The 18,988-nt window shown below is 33.1% G+C and overlaps 1 protein-coding gene across 1 annotated transcript in view; it reads right to left on the reverse strand.

The window, feature by feature from the left end:
- LOC145284906 (uncharacterized) overlaps positions 1 to 18,988 on the reverse strand; it is a 77,182-nt gene that overhangs the window by 57,103 nt on the left and 1,091 nt on the right. Inside the window, exon 2 of the mRNA XM_080133983.1 lies at positions 11,164 to 11,306. Coding sequence (XP_079990109.1) covers positions 11,164 to 11,306 — 143 coding nt within the window. The remainder of the gene's footprint in view (positions 1 to 11,163; positions 11,307 to 18,988) is intronic.

An 18,988-nucleotide genomic window follows, 5' to 3' on the forward strand; every position in this document is an offset into this window, starting at 1 on the left:
TAATGTTTTAGCTGTCAACTTTGAATTATGACACAAAATTGAAATTAAGGTCGTGATGTTGATTCTGGTATTCTTGACTGCAAACCTGGACACTTTTGAGATTGATGAAAAGTGTGATGTTTGACCTTGCAAGAGCCAAAAATTCAATTTCATTTATGCGTATGATGCATGGATGGTCTTGTTCAGATGTTGTTAATACAATCATAAATCAAATAGACTGTGGAGAGATGAGTCTTATATCAAGCTACAAGTGATATATCATCGGATATTGAATGTTGAGAGAACAAGTGCTATTTGATCATTCAAAGTAGCAAACAAGGCAGAAGGCAAAATTAGTGCAAGTCACTAACAAAAGTATTTTAAATAAATATTAAACTATTTTACAATGAATTAAACTGTCCCTTCCGCTATAACCATTGCCTTTATTTTTTTCTTTTTAGTAATAGGTCACAATTTCCAAAGGCTACTCAAGGATAAAAGTTAATGAAATTGAATGACTGTTAGTTGAAAGATGATGGACATCACGATAAGACTGAGGATTCTTAATGGAACAAACTAAGATTAATTAGCTATGAAGATGGTTTATGCCAAGAATTCGATATTAGATTTAAAAGATGGCCATGTTTTTTAACGAAGCTATCAAAATGATCACCATACAATTTTTTATCTCATAATCCTTACAAACAAGGCAAATTGCTAGTGAGACGTAAGGGGCTATTATGAATTAGGAACCATGTTTACAAGGACACTAAGTAAGGAATTGAAATGTCTTCACATTACACTTCTGTAGGTTAGTACAGTCAGGGAAGCACAAAACAGAGGGAATTCTAAAATCTAGCAGTTTGAGAGAATAAACTTTCAGAATAAAAAGCTCTCCAACATCAGGCGACCTTTACAGTGAAGGTATAAAATTTTTAGAGAAAAAAGATATTTTTGAAATAATTAAATTAAACTTGCACATTATATATATTTGTATTGCCATACAATACAATCGAGTTAAAGAGCATGTGTTTTTTGTCTCAAAAAAGATTTGAGGTCAGTAACCAGGCAGTTTTATTTGATTTTTACTTACACTATTGGGGGAAAAGCCACTCAGCAGTACATCAGGTCACTGCTATGTAACATTAGCATATAAATAGTAATACACACGGACGAAAAAAACGCTTTGGATAATTACAGATTTCAAGGTAGTTCTACTAAAATAGCCATATTTTTCAAACCAAAGCACTTCAAGTCTTCAAATTACTATTGTTTTGTTCGAAAATGAATATACTTTCAAATGAATTAATAAATATGGATGTACATTATATATTTTAAGAGTTTTAAGCAAATAAAGTGATAAAAATGTGAACGTCATAAAATGGCGTTTTCGGTAAGGTTTTATAATGACCCTCCCTGTTTTCTAAAGGTCCGTACCATGATTGTATGAAGAATTTCGTTATGAAATTTGGAATACAATCAGAAGAGGTGTTAATCTTAATACTGTCAAGTGTCCGAAATATTTTTGACCATTTCTTTTTTTGTTGTTTTAAAAATAAGACTTTAATATGACGAGTATCGAACATTTTGAAAAAAAATTTAATCGGACACCTACTAGTAAATAAATCATTCTTTTTACTATCTTTATCAATTAGAAGTATTATTTTATGTTGAGTAGGACCGCAGTAATTGATAATAATTTAAAAGGACCTACCCGAAAAAAAATGTTTATTTTTCGAGTTTGATCAAATTAAGTTAGTATTAGTAGCAGCAGCAGCACTGCAGTAGTTGTAGTATTAGTCATAGCACAGTGTAAACAACACGCGTTCTTTAATTTTTATTCACGAACGAATTAAGAAAAGCATGAAAATATGAATATAAATGGTCTGATATGTTTAATTAGAGAATGTTATCAGAATAACATTAGTTTAGAATTATTCGGTTTTCAGAATGTATAATAACTAGTGTTGGGACGATTCCTAATTTTTATATGATTCCGATTCCGATTCCAGGAAAATATTGATTAACGATTCCGATACCAAGTACGATTCCGATTCCGATTCCTAGGGAATTTATTGCTTTGAAATATACCAGGTAGTTTTATACTTATGGCCGGTAGTTCCCAAATATGTTCCCTAACTTTGGAAGAGATATTTTATGTCTACACCGTCGTGTTTTGGATTAAATAAAATTATTACATAGCAAACTAAACGGAAAAATTAGCAAAATTTATTCTAGAGAAAATTTATTTTACTTAATTGGAATACAGAAAAAAAAACTCAAAGAAAATAGAATTTATCCTTCAGAGAAAAAACAAATAAAATAGAATTTATATAACAGAACAAAAACAAGAAAATTAGAGAATAAATACACACGATTCATTATTTTGGTCCTCATAATTAACAGATTTAATGAATTCAATAAAAAAAAATATAGCCGAAGAGAAAGAAAATATATACTAATTAAATATAAAAAAGATAAATATTTAATTTAATAATTTATAAATTACTGTACACATAGATTCGAAAAAGTTGTCAAAAAACAAATATATAACAAACAAATATTATCAAAGGCAAGATAAGTTATTTTTCTACCAAACTGGATACATTTTTTTTGTTTTTATTCAATGTAACATGTTTATTCAGCTCAAAAAACATGCAGTTTTTACCGATGTATTGGAAAATTCAAAATGGCGCCCGACATTCTGTTTAACATGATAAGTTTGGGAAAAGGTGTTATAAATAATAAACTAGACAAAATACTATTAAAAAAAACACCGAATATATATCAAAATATGTCACGGTAACATATATTGAGCGAGTTTCTAGCAGTATTTTGTATAGTTTATTATTTATAACATCTTTTCCCAAACTTACCGTGTTAAAGAGAGTCTCGGACGCCATTTTGAATTTTCCAATACATCGGTAAACACTGTGTGCTTTTCGAGCTGAATAAACATGTTACATTGAATAAAAACCCGAAAAATATATCCAGTTAGGTAGAAAAATAACTTATCTTGCCTTTGATAACATTTATTTGTTATATATTTGTTTTTTGACAACTTTTTCGAATCTATGTGTACAGTAATACAAACCCAACTTTGTTTTTTTTTGTTTTTGTTTTTTTTTTACACAGTGTTCACCACTTATCAAGGCCCGGAAGCCACTCAGGGATAAGGGTTATTGCAAGTACATTACGTTAGTGAGGAGATTTGATGAAGTGTTTAATTAGGGGGGCGGTTCATTAGGAATTTGTTAACATTAGACTTGAAGACATCCAAGTTGTAGTCCGGAGGGAAGCAGGCAGACGGAACAGAGTTCCACAGGTGTGCAGTTCTAAGAAAGAAGCTTTGTTCATGAAATCCGCGTTTTGATTTAGGCACAGATACAAAGTGGAGGAAATTTTTCACAGTGGATTCAGCTAGACGGGTGTTTTTCGTGAAAGATTGGCGAGGGGGGACCAGGGATTGGAGTTCTGACGAACACCTGCCATGAAAATAACGATAAAACAAGGATAGGCTCGCAACGTCTCTTCTGTGGGAGAGGGGTTGCAGGGTAGAGAAAAGGGCATCCCCCACTAAACCACGAAGTCTATTTTGTACTCTGTCAAGGCATGATAGGCTGTTTTTGGCAGCTCCTGCCCAGATATAAGTCCTTAGTAAAATTCTATTTATAAATACTTTTTAAAATGAAATTATTTAATTAATTGTAAATATTATTTAGACATAAAAATTAACTGATTACAAAACCTTTTAAAAATATATATATTAATTTCTTTTTCGTTCGGCAAAGAACTGCGCAAAACACTTTTAATTTTCAATTTAAAATTCTAGAAAAAAGATTATATTATTCTGCTTTTAATATAATCAAATTCAGGGTTTTATCTTTCTGGAGAAAAAAAAATAATGGATTTTATTTCAATGAAATTTAAAAAAAAAAAACTTGACTGAATTGAATTAATTACCCTTAAATTAACGAAGGGGTTATTTAATAACTTTAGGTTTGGAAGAGATAGGTATGGGGTCGATTTTTTTGAAACTTCAAAAGAAACTGACTACTGTCAAAGCTTTGCGAAATAATATGTGATCAATTTCATTTTAGAGATATTTTTTTCAAAAGCCTTCTTTTAAAAAAAGAAAAAAAAAGTATATTGTTCTATTAAACCTTTTACTGTTTAAATAATTTGACTTTGCTAGTTTTATTTTAAGAAAATATAAGTTGAAAAAGCATTTTCATTCAGTATTAGAAGATTTGTCAGTAAAAAAAAAGCAATCGCCAAAAAGATAAGCGTTTTTTTTATTTTTACTCGCAATGTAGAGCCCTGCATACTTCTTTTCAAGTTAACTCTTTTGTAGTTTTGATTACAATAGATCTGAATGAATGAACCTTGTAAGGGAGGGGCACTAAGCATTGCCCTGTTAATAATGAATTTCTTTGGTTTCTTTTTATTTCTCTCTTGCGGTTAGAAATATCAGGAATTTTTTTTATTTTTTTCAACATCAGACTAAAAGAATCGTGATGAAGGAATCGGAAAATTAAGGTATTTTTTAACGATGCGATTCCGATACCTCCCAAAATACACGATTCTTACGATTAACGATTCCGATTAATCGTCCCACCACTAATAATAACAATCCCAACCAATTCGGCATTATGAATCCATTATAATTTCTCACATTTCTGGTCAAATTTAAAAACATGGTTAAAAAAAACAAAGTAAACTTTTGTAGATATATAGCTTGCATGCACTTTTATTCGTTGCATTAGTTTTGAACAGCGAATTAAAACAATGTTTTTACTGCGAACAGCCACAAATGTTTTTTTTTCAAAATCAAAAGATGTATGAAAATCTCGTTTGTATTACTATACACATAGATTTGAAAAAGTTGTCAAAAAACAAATATATAACAAATAAATGTTATCAAAGGCAAGATAAGTTACTTTTCAACCTAACTGGATATGTTTTTAGTGTTTATATTTAATGTAACATGTTTATTCAGCTCAAAAAACATAGTTTACCGATGTATTCGAAAATTTAAAATGGCGGCCGACTCTCTCTTTGAGGCGGTAAGTTTGGGAAAATGGGTTATAAATAAAAAAAACAACAAAATAGACAAAATACTGTTAGAAACTCGCTCAATATATGTTACCGTAACATAGGCGGATATATATTCGGCGGGTTTTTAACAGTATTTTATCTAGTTTTTTTATTTTAACTAATTTTCCCAACCTTACCGTGTGAAAGAGATAGTCGGCTACCATTTTTAACTTTCCAATACATCGGTAAGCACTGTATGTTTTTCGAGCTGAATAAACATGGTCCATTAAATAAAAACATGCTTTGCATAACATTTGTTATAATTTTATTTTTTTATTTTTTTGGACAACTTTTTCGACCTCTGTGGCAAGTAATACAAACGCACAAATAGTGTTGACTGTTGAGCATTTCCAGAGAACAAGACAAATGTCAGTTGACACTTAAATATTTGAAGTCTTGGTAATGACTTAAAAATAAATAGTAAAACAAAATACTGTTAGCAACCCACCTACTAAAGTTATGTGTGGCAAGTCTCCTCCTAAAACACTCTTTAACCCTAACAATAACACTAAGTTCGAGTGGCCCCCCCCAACAAAATACCTCTGTAAGCCACATACAAGCGTCTAAAACAAACAAACAAAAAATAGATCCTTCCTTAAAGAAAAATGCATATAAAAAATAAATTGGTTAATTGCCCTAAAATGCTGGAAATGGTGAATTATTTTACATTACATTTTTGTGAAACTAACCGCCCCCCCCCTCTAATATTGTTTTTGTTTCTGTCAAGTCTTCAGTATGTTCCCACATAATTTTCCTTAGCCTTACAATTAATTCAAAGTCCGAATGGCAACCCTCCCCATATTCTCATTGCATAGAAACCCTCTTAAAACCACACGTCTTAAAAAAAAAATAAAACAAAAAGCATACAGGATTTATCTCCCATAAAAAAAAAAAAAACAGTTAACTGCCCTAAAACGCTAGAATGACCTGTAATGGGGAATTATTTTACATTAAATTCTAAAATAATTTGTTTATCTTTCATTAAAGTTTTTCATGGCATTTCATACATAATTGCCTAAAAAGGTAGAATCACATTTTGGAGGGGTGGTTAGAAGGGGTTGGGTGGGGTTAAACAAAAGGTGTTAATCTACAATAATACCAAAGAAATATTGCAATATATTCATTTTTAAATGGTCCTTATGTTTAGATTTAAGTTTTTGTACGTAAAGCACATTACAATTCAACTTTGAGTTCTCCAACTTCTTTTCTATTTATGGATACATGGCATTTTTAAGGAATTGCTGCATATTTATGCACATTTACTGCAGATTATTTGGAAACCATAAACTTTGGGAGATTTTCAGTTGCATATTCTGATTCCTTGTACAAAAATACACTTATACAGTAAATTTCATTTCTTAGTCTTGTGTTTTAACAAAGATATGACATTTTTACTGAAAAAGTAGTGTAAAAAATGTGACGAAACGCATATGGTCTTAAAGAGGGGAAAATATCCAAACGTGTGAGGCACAAAAATAGCCATAACTTCCTTAATTTTAATCAGATTTTTAAAATTTAAAAAGATTCTTTCTTAGCTCATCAAGCTCTTTCTATGTATACCAATATTGAAATACTTTAAGCTATTTCAATTTTTTCATGTGTATTGCTAATATAAAGGGTTTACCAACCCATGTTTCAAACTTTCAGTCTTTTCTTCTTTTTGCTCAGATGTCTTACTTGGTCACTCAAAGATAGAAATATCCTTTGGAGGTCACAAAGATCTCTTCTCTGTATATGCCGTATTCCTGTCTTGTTTCTTCACCACTATTCGAACATTTATCGCCTGGTTGCAAGCCTATTGCTACAAAATCTAGAAGACACTCATCGATCCATCAGCAGTTTATACAATCCAAAATTCATAACCTTCTAAAAGACGGTGTTATTGAACCCACTCGCTCTCCCTGGAGAGCACAAGAAGCATCTTGTCATTGACTATAAACATCGACCGGTTCATATACTGCACGTGGTGCTTATCCTTTACCAATAATTGATGAACTAGTCAAAAAATCACAATGGTGCATCATGTTTCCAACAATCGATAGACAATCTAATAAAACTATATTGATAATATCACTATATGCGGCCGTAATATGATGAAACATGAAAATCTTAATCGTTTCTTAGTTGTTGGCATCTTGTACGACATGTAGTACAGCATAAGTTACAATGAGAACAAGAACATTATGCAAACTGAGAGAGTCACCTTCTTACGGTATGAAGTGTCATTTGGAGTTGTAAAACCAGATCTTGAACGCTTCCATGCTTTGAGATATCTACCTCCACCACCAGATACTAAATCACAAGAGTGGGTTGTTGGAAAGACAGAGGGATGCAACATTTCATCGATGGGGCAGCGGTTGAAACCTAGCTGATAGTGCAGGCCCTGTTTAGGATCGGAGAGAGATTGGTTTGTTGGGCCCAATATAGATTTGTAGGCAAACTGACGGGCAAGGGCCTTCTCGGTTGCCATGCAAACAACTTCAAGATTGTTGGATAGTGGGGAAATTGTTGTTTTTTTTTTGTTTGTTTTTTTTACATAGGCATCACCACATTATCAAGGCCCAGAGGCCACTCAAGGATAAGGGTTAAAGAGTGTACAGTAGAAATTGGACAATATAGTAATCATTAGTAATGAAAATTTGTTGAATTTGATAATTTATATGGAACGGCTCATCAAGAACTTATTTACTTTAGACTTGAACACAACCATATTGTAGTCAGCCGGAAAGCAGGAAATCGGAAGACAATTCCACAGGCGTGCAGTTCTAAGAAAGAAGCTTTGTTCATGGAATCTACGTTTAGGTTTAGGCACAGATAAAGAGTGGGGGGAATTATTGATAGTGTTTACAGCTAGACGAGTGTTTCTTGTGAAAGTTTGGCGAGGGGGGACCATAGATTGAAGCTCAGTCGAACACTTTCCATGAAAATAACAATACATCAGAGACAAACTCGCAACATCTCTTCTGTGAGATAGAGGTGGCAGCGAAGAGAAAAGGACATCTCCTACGAGGCTACGAAGTCTATTTTGAACTATCAAGGCAGGCCAAGTCCTTTCTAGCAGCTCCTGCCCAGATGTGGCAACAGTATTCCATCCTTGGACGTACCTGGCTCTTATATAGATAGAGAATAGCATCAGCAGTGAGATATCTACCGGATCGATAGAAAGATCCCACCATTTTTCCAGCGGCCTTGGCAACAGATTTGATGTACGTATTCCATTAAAGATCAGGAGTAATGGTCAAGCCCAGAAGCTTGTCAAAACTTGAGGCCTCCTGAAGACGAGAGCCATTCATTTCAATTGATGCCAGATGTGGATTAGAATGTTGATGATGTAAAGAGAGAAGCTTGGTTTTAGATGCATTAAAAGTAACCAGCCACTCCTTTCCCCATTGTACTACGTGATCAAGATCAGAGGAGAGAGAATTGGAGAGAACTTGGTCGTTTACTGTCTTAGATGTGCTACCATAAATGGTAGTGTCGTCAGTATAAATGTCTACAAATGATGTAAGGATGTGATTTGGAAGATCATTAATGTAGATCAGGAAAAGAGTTGGGCCCAGGATGGACCCCTGAGGGACACCGGCATTAATACTGTGAGCTTCTGATTTTTGCCCCTCAACTACTACTCTTATGAACCTATCAGAAAGAAATGATTTAATAATTGAGAAGACTTTTCCAGCTATACCATAGCTAGCGATCTTATGAAGTAAACCTTTATGCCATACCCTATCAAAGGCTTTAGATATGTCAAGAGCAATTGCCCTAGAAAGATTGCCACCGTCGAGAGATTTGCTAATCCTATGCGATATAACTGTAAGCACATCTGCTGTAGATCTAGCAGAACGGAAACCATATTGAGTGTCACTAAGGTTATTTTTGTTGAGATGGTTGATTACTTCTGTATTTAACACAGATTCTAGCAACTTACTCATGACGCACAGGAGACTTATTGGCCTGTACTGAGAGGGGGATGAGCGATCACCTGAATTGTTAAATACAGGGCATACTGATGAAATTTTCCAGGGAGATGGGAAACTATTCTCCTTAAGACAACGTTTAAACAGTTTTGTAAGTATGGGCGCTAGTTCAGGTTGAAGTTTTTTAAGTACTATAATTGGAATACCGTCAGGGCCAGTTGCTTTACTGGAATCAAGGTTTTTGATTAGCTTGGCAACATCACGTACAGATATACGTATATCACATAGCGTGTTTTCTGATACAGGAGGAAATATTGGGGGTTGGCGGCCTTGGTCGCAAAGGGTAGAATTAGCTGCAAAGTTCTTGACAAAGAGTTTGGCTTTGTCTGATGCTGACGAGATAACCTCAGGTCCATTGATAATAGTTGGGATGGAGCACACGCTTCTGTTCAGGATTCTGTTTGCTATTTGCCAAAACTGGTGGGAACCAAGCCGCTGCTCAGCTACTTTTGTTGAGTGCCCATTATTTACTACACAGTTATAGATTTTCTAAAAGTCACAAGTTCCTAATTTCTGTGTTTCAATGCGTTTTCTGGTGGTTTTGGTATATTCTCTCTTGGCTGTAGCTATTTCCTTCTTACAATTACTTCTAGCTTCCATATACTTTTGTCGATTTGTATTGGATTTATGTTAGATAAGTCTGCGGTATGCATGCTGCCTTTGACCAATGGTAGCTACACAAATAGAAGTAAACCATTGGGGAGAGTGGGGTTTGCTATACAACTTACTTGTGCTTTAATTGCAGCTTTGAACCATTCAGTGGTCTTGTTTGCGCACTGTTCAGCAGTGAGAGAATAGATATTTCCCCATGGAGCATCTGACGTGATCACAGATGGCATCCCAGACAGCCTTATTGTAGAACCTTGTCATTTTGAGCAGTGACTTTTCAGCTTCAGGTTGAGAGTTTAGGGTGATGTCTACCATTATCACAGCATGATCAGCATTCCTGAGAGGGCAATGGGCATTTGTTATGCAATTCTCAGGAACTGTGGTCAGAAATAAGTCCAGAAGTGAGGCTTGCTGGTCCTGACGATCTGGGAGACAGGTCGGGAACGTTACTGTTTGTGTCAAGGAATGGGATATAGAAAAGTTATTTGTGATGCTATCAGCTGTGTTAGTATAGTTAGAAAAGCCAAGTCAACTACTGTGGTGAACATTAAAGTCACCAAATACATGTATTTGGGCGCTAGTGTCTAGGGAGAGTGCTATATCAATACTGTCAGAGACACGATTGATTAGTGTACAGTCTTGGGTTAAGAGAGAGCGGTAAAGAAAATATAAGTAGTTAATGCTATATTGTAAAGTTAGTCTAAAGCATATGAAGGCCTGGTCGTCTGATTCTAGTTTATATTCCCTAGTCATGGGGAGGGTGCTACAAATATAGACTCCAAGTCCGTGCATGTGTCTGTCAGAGTCCTTACAACAAAGTGGAAAATAACCAGACATGTTAAAGTAGTTAGAAGGGATGGAAGAGTGCAAGTTAGTTTCACTTGATATAAATAAATGGTGAAATATAAAATGAATAAACATATCTCCCTATATATATATATATATATATAATTGTTTATTTATTACTGTATATATTATCTATTATTCATAATTAACCATTTTACTTGTTACCCACTATGAATCAAATAAAGGATTCCATTCTAAAATTCTGTCCAGATATCAAAGTTCAACAAGATACACCTCAAGAAGGTTGAAGGTTATATCAATCCAAGCATTGTGTAAATGCCACTACAAGAAGAGAAGAGAAGTCTGAAGAATCCAAATATGAATAACCAATCCTCATCGCTAAAATACAGAAACATGATTTTAAAATAAAAAAATGTTGGACCGTGGATGATTTTTTTTGTAAAAACTGAATCTAACATATCTTCTACTGGATCACTTTTTCATAATTTTTTAAAATTTAAAGTAATTTTGATATGTCACATCAGTGCATAATGTTTTCACCTGAAATGCGTTTCAAAATCCACTATTCTGCAAAAACAAAGAATTATCTGTTCCACCCACTTTTTCATGCCTCCATATTTTTCTTGCCAGCTATAATGCAGGATTGCCAAAGAGTGGGCAATAAACCCAAAACAGTAAAATCCATTTTGTTTACCTTCATCGTCGACGTGACATTCAAGGAAAGCTTTTCGGATCGGATCAGGCTGAAGCAATACTTTGCGCCCAACTATTTCGGATGAATCCTCACCATTCTCACTCTCGCCCTCACAGACAAAATACATATCGCCATTTTTTAATCTAAAAAAGAAAACAAAATCAAATGCAAATTGTTTGGGTCTTTTATATGATAGAAGCATGTGTGAAAAATAAAACTGGTACTTATGCAGAGAAGGTACCACATAATAAAATAATGTTTTTATTTAGAAGCCCATTCCTAACATGGAGAGTGGAAGATATTTTGTAACTAGTATATTTTTACTGGTGCTTATTCAGATTGGCACATATGGCAGCATTTAAAATTAAAGAAAATACAAAAATTTGTGTATGATGTACGTACCAGTAGGTGTGTCAGAAATTTCGTGAAAAATATTGAATAATTCCATCCCGTCTTTCCAAGCTTATAACTCCTCGAAAAATGTAATTCAAGCCCTAATTTATTTTTTTCAATTAAAGGAGCAAGGACCAAGGTTTCATTAAAAAAAAAAAAAAAAAAAAAACAAACATGTTTTTTTTTTTTAAAAAGGTTTTAAACTTAGGACTTTATAGGTAAATTTCTAAAAAAACACTACTTTTTTTGTTTTAAATTTGAATATATTATTTATTGACCTTTTATCTTCAATTTGTGATATATAAAACTTTGGTGAGTAAATTAATTATTTACTTTTTAATAGACACTTGAAAATGGGGGGGGGCGTGAATTAAAAAAAAAAAAAAGTTTGTCTAAAATATTATATTCGGTTTATTGGGAAGAGCATAAAATTTTACATTGACCCTGAAAATATCGTAAAAATTGAATCAATAGAAAAATTGATAGATTTTTAAAATTGAAAAATACTGAGTTTGTAAAATTCAATTAATTTCATTACTGTTTTTTAAAAAATTAAAAAAAAATATTTCTATTACTTTTAAAACAACTTTAATAGTTTATTTTGGAAGTATAATCCATAAAGAAAACAAACAACCCACTTTTAAAAGAGAAATTACGAGTTTTTTATATTTTATTCGCAGTTTCGTGTTAAGGATGTCAAAAATTCCTACAAAAATTCTGATACACCTAACGTACCAGTCATGGTGTGAAGATAAAAATTTCCAAAAATCACAATTTGATCAAGTAGTTTGTTTTTTATTCAAGAGAATCAAATTTTACTGTTTTGATGTGGGTGAAAAAAAAAAAAAAAAAAAAAAAAAAAAAGCGCCCAACAAATCAGTGGACAAGGGCAGACAACCCTAAAGCATGTGGAAACTGCCAAAATAACTGATTAACTCCCCTTATTATGTTCTCACGAAAAATATTGCCTTGTCTGTCACTAATTGGTAAAAAAAAACAAAAAACAGCATTTTTTTTTTAGTTGCATTTTCACCCCAAACAAAACATGGTGCCACTTTGATTTAGGGAACTACTATCTGGGACACAATTTCAGGGATACTATGTGGGGAGTTGTGCAGCAAGATGTCTGTTTACATTACACTTGAACTTCTGCATGTCAATACAGTCGGGGAAGCAGGAACCCGGAAGGCAATCCTAAAGTCCAGCAGTTCTGGGGAAGAAACTATTAAAGTAAAAGGCTTTTTGGCATCTAGGGATTGCTAATGTGTAGGGGTGGGATTTTGCTGCTTGTCAGGTTTTTCGGGGGTATTTACGCAGCAGAGAGGGTACTAAAGCTTGGAGTTTGTCAGAGCATATACTATTAAAAAAATTGTACATTTTGTTGGTAAGAGATAAGCTGAAACCTAGTTGACAGTTCGAACCTATTGTTGGTGACTTCTTCTGAATCCTCCCCATGAGTGAGAGACCAGCCCAAATGTGACAATACTCCATGCATGAGCAAATGGTGGTCTTTTAGAAGTACAGAATACTTTCAGGCGTTAGTAATTTCCTAGCATGGTAGAGAGAGAGCTCACCTTCTCTGCAGCAGTCATAGCAATGCTCTTGATATATCTGTTCCAGCTCATGCTCCTGTAAACATTAAGCCAAGGAGGTTGAAAAGAAGTACTTTCAGGTAATGCATAATTAGCCACAGCTATTGGTGGTTGAGAAGGTTTCTTGTAATTATTAAAAGAAAGGAGTTTAGTCTTAAGAGCATTGAATGTTACCATCCATTTGTGTCCCCATTCTACCACACATTCGAGGTCTTCCTCTAGGGTTTCCTCCATTGCCTTAGATATATGTTTATTGGTTTTCCCCTCGTGCCTACCATAGAGCATGGTGTCATCCACAAATATACCCATCTTAGAGATAATTTTGTCAGGGAGGTCATTTATGAATATCAGGAATAATAAAGGTCCAAGTATCGACTCCAGAGGCACACCCGCATTTATATCATTGTTTTGACGTATGTCCATCAAGGACAACCTAGATTCTTTTCTTAATTAAAAAGGATTTATATTAAGTATTTGTCCAGTAATACCATATGATCTGATTTTCCTTAGAAGGCCATCATGTCAAAAGCATTAGATATATCTAGGGCTACTGCCCTTGCCTCCCCTGCTTTATCCAGTGCATGGTATATATGTTCAGAGATTAAAGTTAGGATATCTGCAATAAAACGGGTTTGTCTAAACCCATATTGTTTGTCGGACAAAAGTTTAGCAGCTGTGAGGTGGTAGACTAAAGCTTGATTGATTATGGACTCAAATATTTTGGTGAAAAGAGGAAGGAGGCTAATGGGGCGATAATTTAATGGGTCAGTTCTTTTGACAGAATTCTTGTTAACTAGTACCACAGAAGCAGCTTTTCAGTAGTCAGGAAAGCAAGATCCGTTAGGGTATTTGTTAAAAAATTTGGAGAGAACTGGAGCAACCTCAGCGAAGCATTATTTTAATAGTACAGCCAGGATGAGATCAGGTCTACATGCTTTTGACGTATCTAGGTTTTTTATATCATGCACTTGAGAAGGGGTGATTTTCAGATCATCTAATATGGTTTCTGTCAGCAGAAGAAAATCTGGAAGAGAGTGGTTTGCTGGGTCCAAAGTAGAGTTGTAGGCAAACTGTCGGGCAAGGAGATTAGCCTTCTCAATTGTTGTACAAACAACTTCAAGATTGTTGGATAGTGGGGGAATCTTTTTATTGCTCATTATTTACTACGCAGTTGTAGATTTTTCTAGAAATCTTCAGTTCCTAATTTCTGTGCTTAAGTGCGTTTTTTGGTGGTTTTGGTGTATTTTCTTTTAGCTGTTGCTATTTCCTTCTTGTAATTACTTCTAGCTTTTATAAGCTTTTGTCTGTATGTACTCGATTTATGTCAGATAAACCTGCGGGATGCATGCTGCCTTTGAGCAATAGCAGCTGCACAAGTAGAAGTAAACCATTGGGAAGAGTGGGGTTTGCTACTGAACTTCCGTGTAGGAACATGTGCTTTAAATGCCAGTTTGAATTATTCAGTGGTCACGTTTGCACACTGTTCTGCAGAAAGAGAAAAGATTTTTTCCCATGGGGTATCTCTGATGAGATCCCCAATGGCTTCACAGTCAGCTTTCTTATAGTACCTTGTCATTTTGAGTAATGGCTCTTTAGCTTTGGGTTAAGAGTTTATGGTGATTTCTACCATCATTACAGCATGATCAGCATTCCCGTGTGGGCTATGGGCATTCGTTAAACAATCGTCAGAAACAGATCTAAAAATGAGGCTTGTGGATCTTTTCGTTAAAAAAAAAAAAACTACTTGATCAATTTTTGAAATATAATATATTTATTCCATGATAAGTAGGTACAATATAAAAATTCTATTTTATTTTTGCTATCGCTATAAGTGCCAATCTGAATAAGTACCCTTTCACCTCACAATATAATAAACAAAAAATACCATAAAAGTTGAATTTGAAAATACTATTTAAAAAAAAAAACAAGCACGGTACCGGCTCTACATAAACACTAAAAAAACATTTTGTTTATAAAATTTATGAATCGACTTTTTCTTCTTTTTTTTAGACTTTAAACTTTAATTCAAGGCAGAAATCGACAGCTTAAAGGTTCATACATTACTTCCAACAAGTCTCGATATAATAAACAAGTCAGCCATTTTAATTTTTTACCAATAGACTAAATGCATATATCCAGCGTTGTCCGGGTGAAGACATTGTCGAGTGAGAAAAAATAATTTAATATCTATTCATCTAAGTTACGAATAGGTGAAAAACACACCCAAGATTTTGTCGGATGATTTTAACAGATTTAATGGTGCTTGTGTAGGTTAGTAATGTTTTTAATCAACGCATTTCAGATAAAAAAGGTGGTACATTTTTTTACCTGATTTCCACATTAGCACTTTTCTTTAAAATAACTTTTGAAGATTTTTTGGTATGCTGAAAACGAATATCTCATTCAAAGTTTTCATAAATAGTTTTTTTTAGATATTAAGTAATGTCATTTCACATGTTATTGCTGGTGGTCATCTTGGTACACGCACTTGCACAGTTTTTCTGGGTTGCTCGCGCATACCAAGACAGCCATGAGAAATAACATTACAAAATATTTGGAAAACTATTTAATTTGAGGAAAATTTAAATGAGATATTCGTTTTCAGCATACCTGAAAACCTTTTCAAGTTGTTATTTAAAAGGAAAATGTTAAGGTGGAAACCAGGTCTAACTTGAAGTGAACACTTATTTTTATTATTAACTAGCCTGGGTGCCCGGATGTTTGAAGGTGTGTGTTGGGGGGGAAAAAATGGTAGTAAGCAGGAAGGCTCGAACCTGTACCACGAAGGAGGAAAAGAACATGAGAAAGAATCTTTGCCATTGTGTCCATCGCAAAACCGGAAGTGGCAAAGATTTAAATTAAGGCTAGTCAATTGAAAACAGGGGATGACTTTCCAAAATATCGGCGAAAAAAAGCGACCCCTCTCTGTAGAAAAGTGTCCACTTGAGGGTGAAAGAAATTAATGTTTTTAGCCAATTTTTCGATATTTGTCGTTCGAAGGGTCGAGCTTCAAAACGATACCGATCTCGTTAAAATCCGCCGCCTCTGTCGAAAGTTTTAGGCATACATACATTTAAGCATACAGGTGAGATTTATATTATGGATAATCATTATATATATATATATATATATATATATATATATATAAAAAGAGTTCATAAAATTCAATTTTTAGCCACCACCATCGACGGCCGTCAACCGCCCCAATGTAAACAGAATTTTTGTGAAATGTTAAACAGTATTTTAATCCGTAAATGTTGGCACTTTACTTACGGAAAAACGGTTAATTAAACTGCAGAAGCCCCTGTTAGATTACACAAGTTCTCCCCCTCCCAAAAAAGAACGAAAAAAATAAAAATATTTTTGTAAACTGCTCGTAAAACACCAACCACTCTAATTTGGTTTTGTAGGGGTATTCGAGGTCGTTGATAATCAAACACGTTTAATTTTAATCCTGGGACTACTTTGCCCCATTTCACCGCCTTCTTTACACTACGTGTGATTGGTTTCTTACTGAAATGTGCGGACGCAGGTAGTTCCTTGACATTTCACAAGGCGCATGAATACTTGGTGGACATTTCAAATAACAAATATTTTTTATTTAAAAAAAAAAAAAAAAAAAAAAGGTACAAAACACTTTCCCCTCCCATGTTAAGAATGGCTTTCTAAATATTATTTCAGCACGGATCAATAAGTGCACTAGTAGGTGTATCAGAATTTTGGGGGAATTTTTGACACCCCTAACACAAAACTGCGAATGAAATATAAAAAACTCGTAATTTCTCTTTTTAAAGTGGGTTGTTTATTTTCTTTATGGAATATACTTCCAAAATAAACTATTAAAGTTGTTTAAAAAATAGAAATATTTTTTATTTTTAAAAAACAGTGTTTACAAAGTGCCGGCGCACCTTCATGCAGCCATTTTTTTGTTTACCTAATGAAATCAATTGAATTTAACGATTTAAATAATTTTCAATTTTTAAACTTTAAAAATCTATCGAAATTTTTCTATTTGTTCAATTTTTATATTTTCAGGGTCAATGTGAAATTTTATGCTCTTTCCAATAGACAAAATATAATATTTTAGACAAACGTTTTTTTTTTTAATTCACCCCCCCCCCATTTGGAAATGTCTATTAAAATTTAAATAATTAATTTACATACCAAAGTTTTATATATCACAAATTGAAGATAAAAGATCAATAAATAAAATATTCTAATTAAAAAAAAAAAAAAAAGTGTTTTTTTGGAAATTTACCTGTAAAGTCCAAAGTGTAAAACCTTTTTTTCTTTTTTTTTTTTTTTTTTTTTTTTACAAAGGCATCACCACATTATCAAGGCCCAGAGACCACTCAAGGATAAGGGTTAAAGAGTGTACAGTAAAAATTGGTCAATATAGTAATCATTAGTAATGAAAATTTGGCAAATTTAATAACCTATATGGAACGGCCCATCAAGAACTTATTTACTTTAGACTTGAAGACAACCATATTGTAGTCAGCCGGAAAAAACCACATTGATTTTTAAGTGGAAGCTTATGTTATGCTTAGAATGTCAAGTAAATATCGGATGCTTATGACAATTTTTTCTATTTCATTCAATGTTTTCTTTTTTTAGATATTAAAAAAAAATTCACTCGATAAAAAAGTATTAAAATATATCAATCAAAAACTCATATATTTTATTAAGAGAATAAAAAAAATAAATAAAAATCAGTTGACTGGTTTTTTATTTAAGGGCAAAAACTTATAAGTGAAGGTGTTCATTTTTTTTACTACGGAGGCCCAAAAATACTAATTTTGGTTTACTGCACGCAATAGAAAGAGACATTAATTATGTCCCTTAGAAGTCACCAGAAGATAAACGTTAAGAACATCAGATGTTTGTCTCCCTTTATTTGAACAGTGAAAAAAAAAAAAGTGAGCATTTTTTTTTTTATCCTTGTTTAAAAAAGTATTTTATTTAAAAAGGACATGGAATATAAGTATAAATATGGATAAATTCTTAACAATGAACAATGGAATAGTATTTTTTATAGGTAAGTGATTTTTTAGAATGTATATATTTTTTATAATCGAAGTAAGTAAAATTTTGTTGATTTTCTTTAAATCTTTTTTAAAGAAAACCGATTTTTAAAAACAAATATTGCATAATTTGCTATTAAACCTGTTATTTTTTTTTAAAGTTTTGGTCTTTGCTCCTTTAATTAAAAAAAATTAGGGTTTGAATTACATTTTTCAAGAAGTTATAAGCTTTGAAAGACAGTAAGTCTAAATATTCCAGTGTTTACCACGAATTTTTACCGACGATTTCTGACGCTGCTAGTGCACTAGTACCGTTATTTTTAATTAAAAGTAATTTTAATGGAAAATTGGGTAAAATTGCAGGTGCTTATGCACTTTTGTTACCGCATTATTTTTTTAAATTACATTTTTTTTTTTTTTTAGATGTTATAAAGTAGTCGAAGAATTGACCCACACACAGGGACATAGCCTGGAACGCAAAATTTAGATTACACCGTAATGCTTTCCGACATTCGCAATAGACTGTTTGGGTTTGTATTACTGTACACATGAATTCGAAAAAGTTGTCAAAAAACAAATATAACATAAATGTTATCAAAGGCAATATAAGTTACTTTTCTACCTAACTAGATATTTTTTAGTGTTTTTATTTAATGTAAAAATATTCAGCTCGAAAAACAGTGTTTACCGATGTATTGGCAAATTTAAAATGGCGCCCGACTTTCTTTGATACGGTAAGTTTGGGAAAAGGAGTTAAAAATAAAAAAAAATATGCAAAAAATACTGTTAAAAACCCACCGAATATATATCAGTCTA

This window comes from Euprymna scolopes, chromosome 9 (assembly GCF_053919585.1).
Source record: "Euprymna scolopes isolate OS-2025 chromosome 9, ASM5391958v1, whole genome shotgun sequence".
NCBI classification, from domain to species: Eukaryota; Metazoa; Mollusca; class Cephalopoda; order Sepiida; family Sepiolidae; genus Euprymna; species Euprymna scolopes.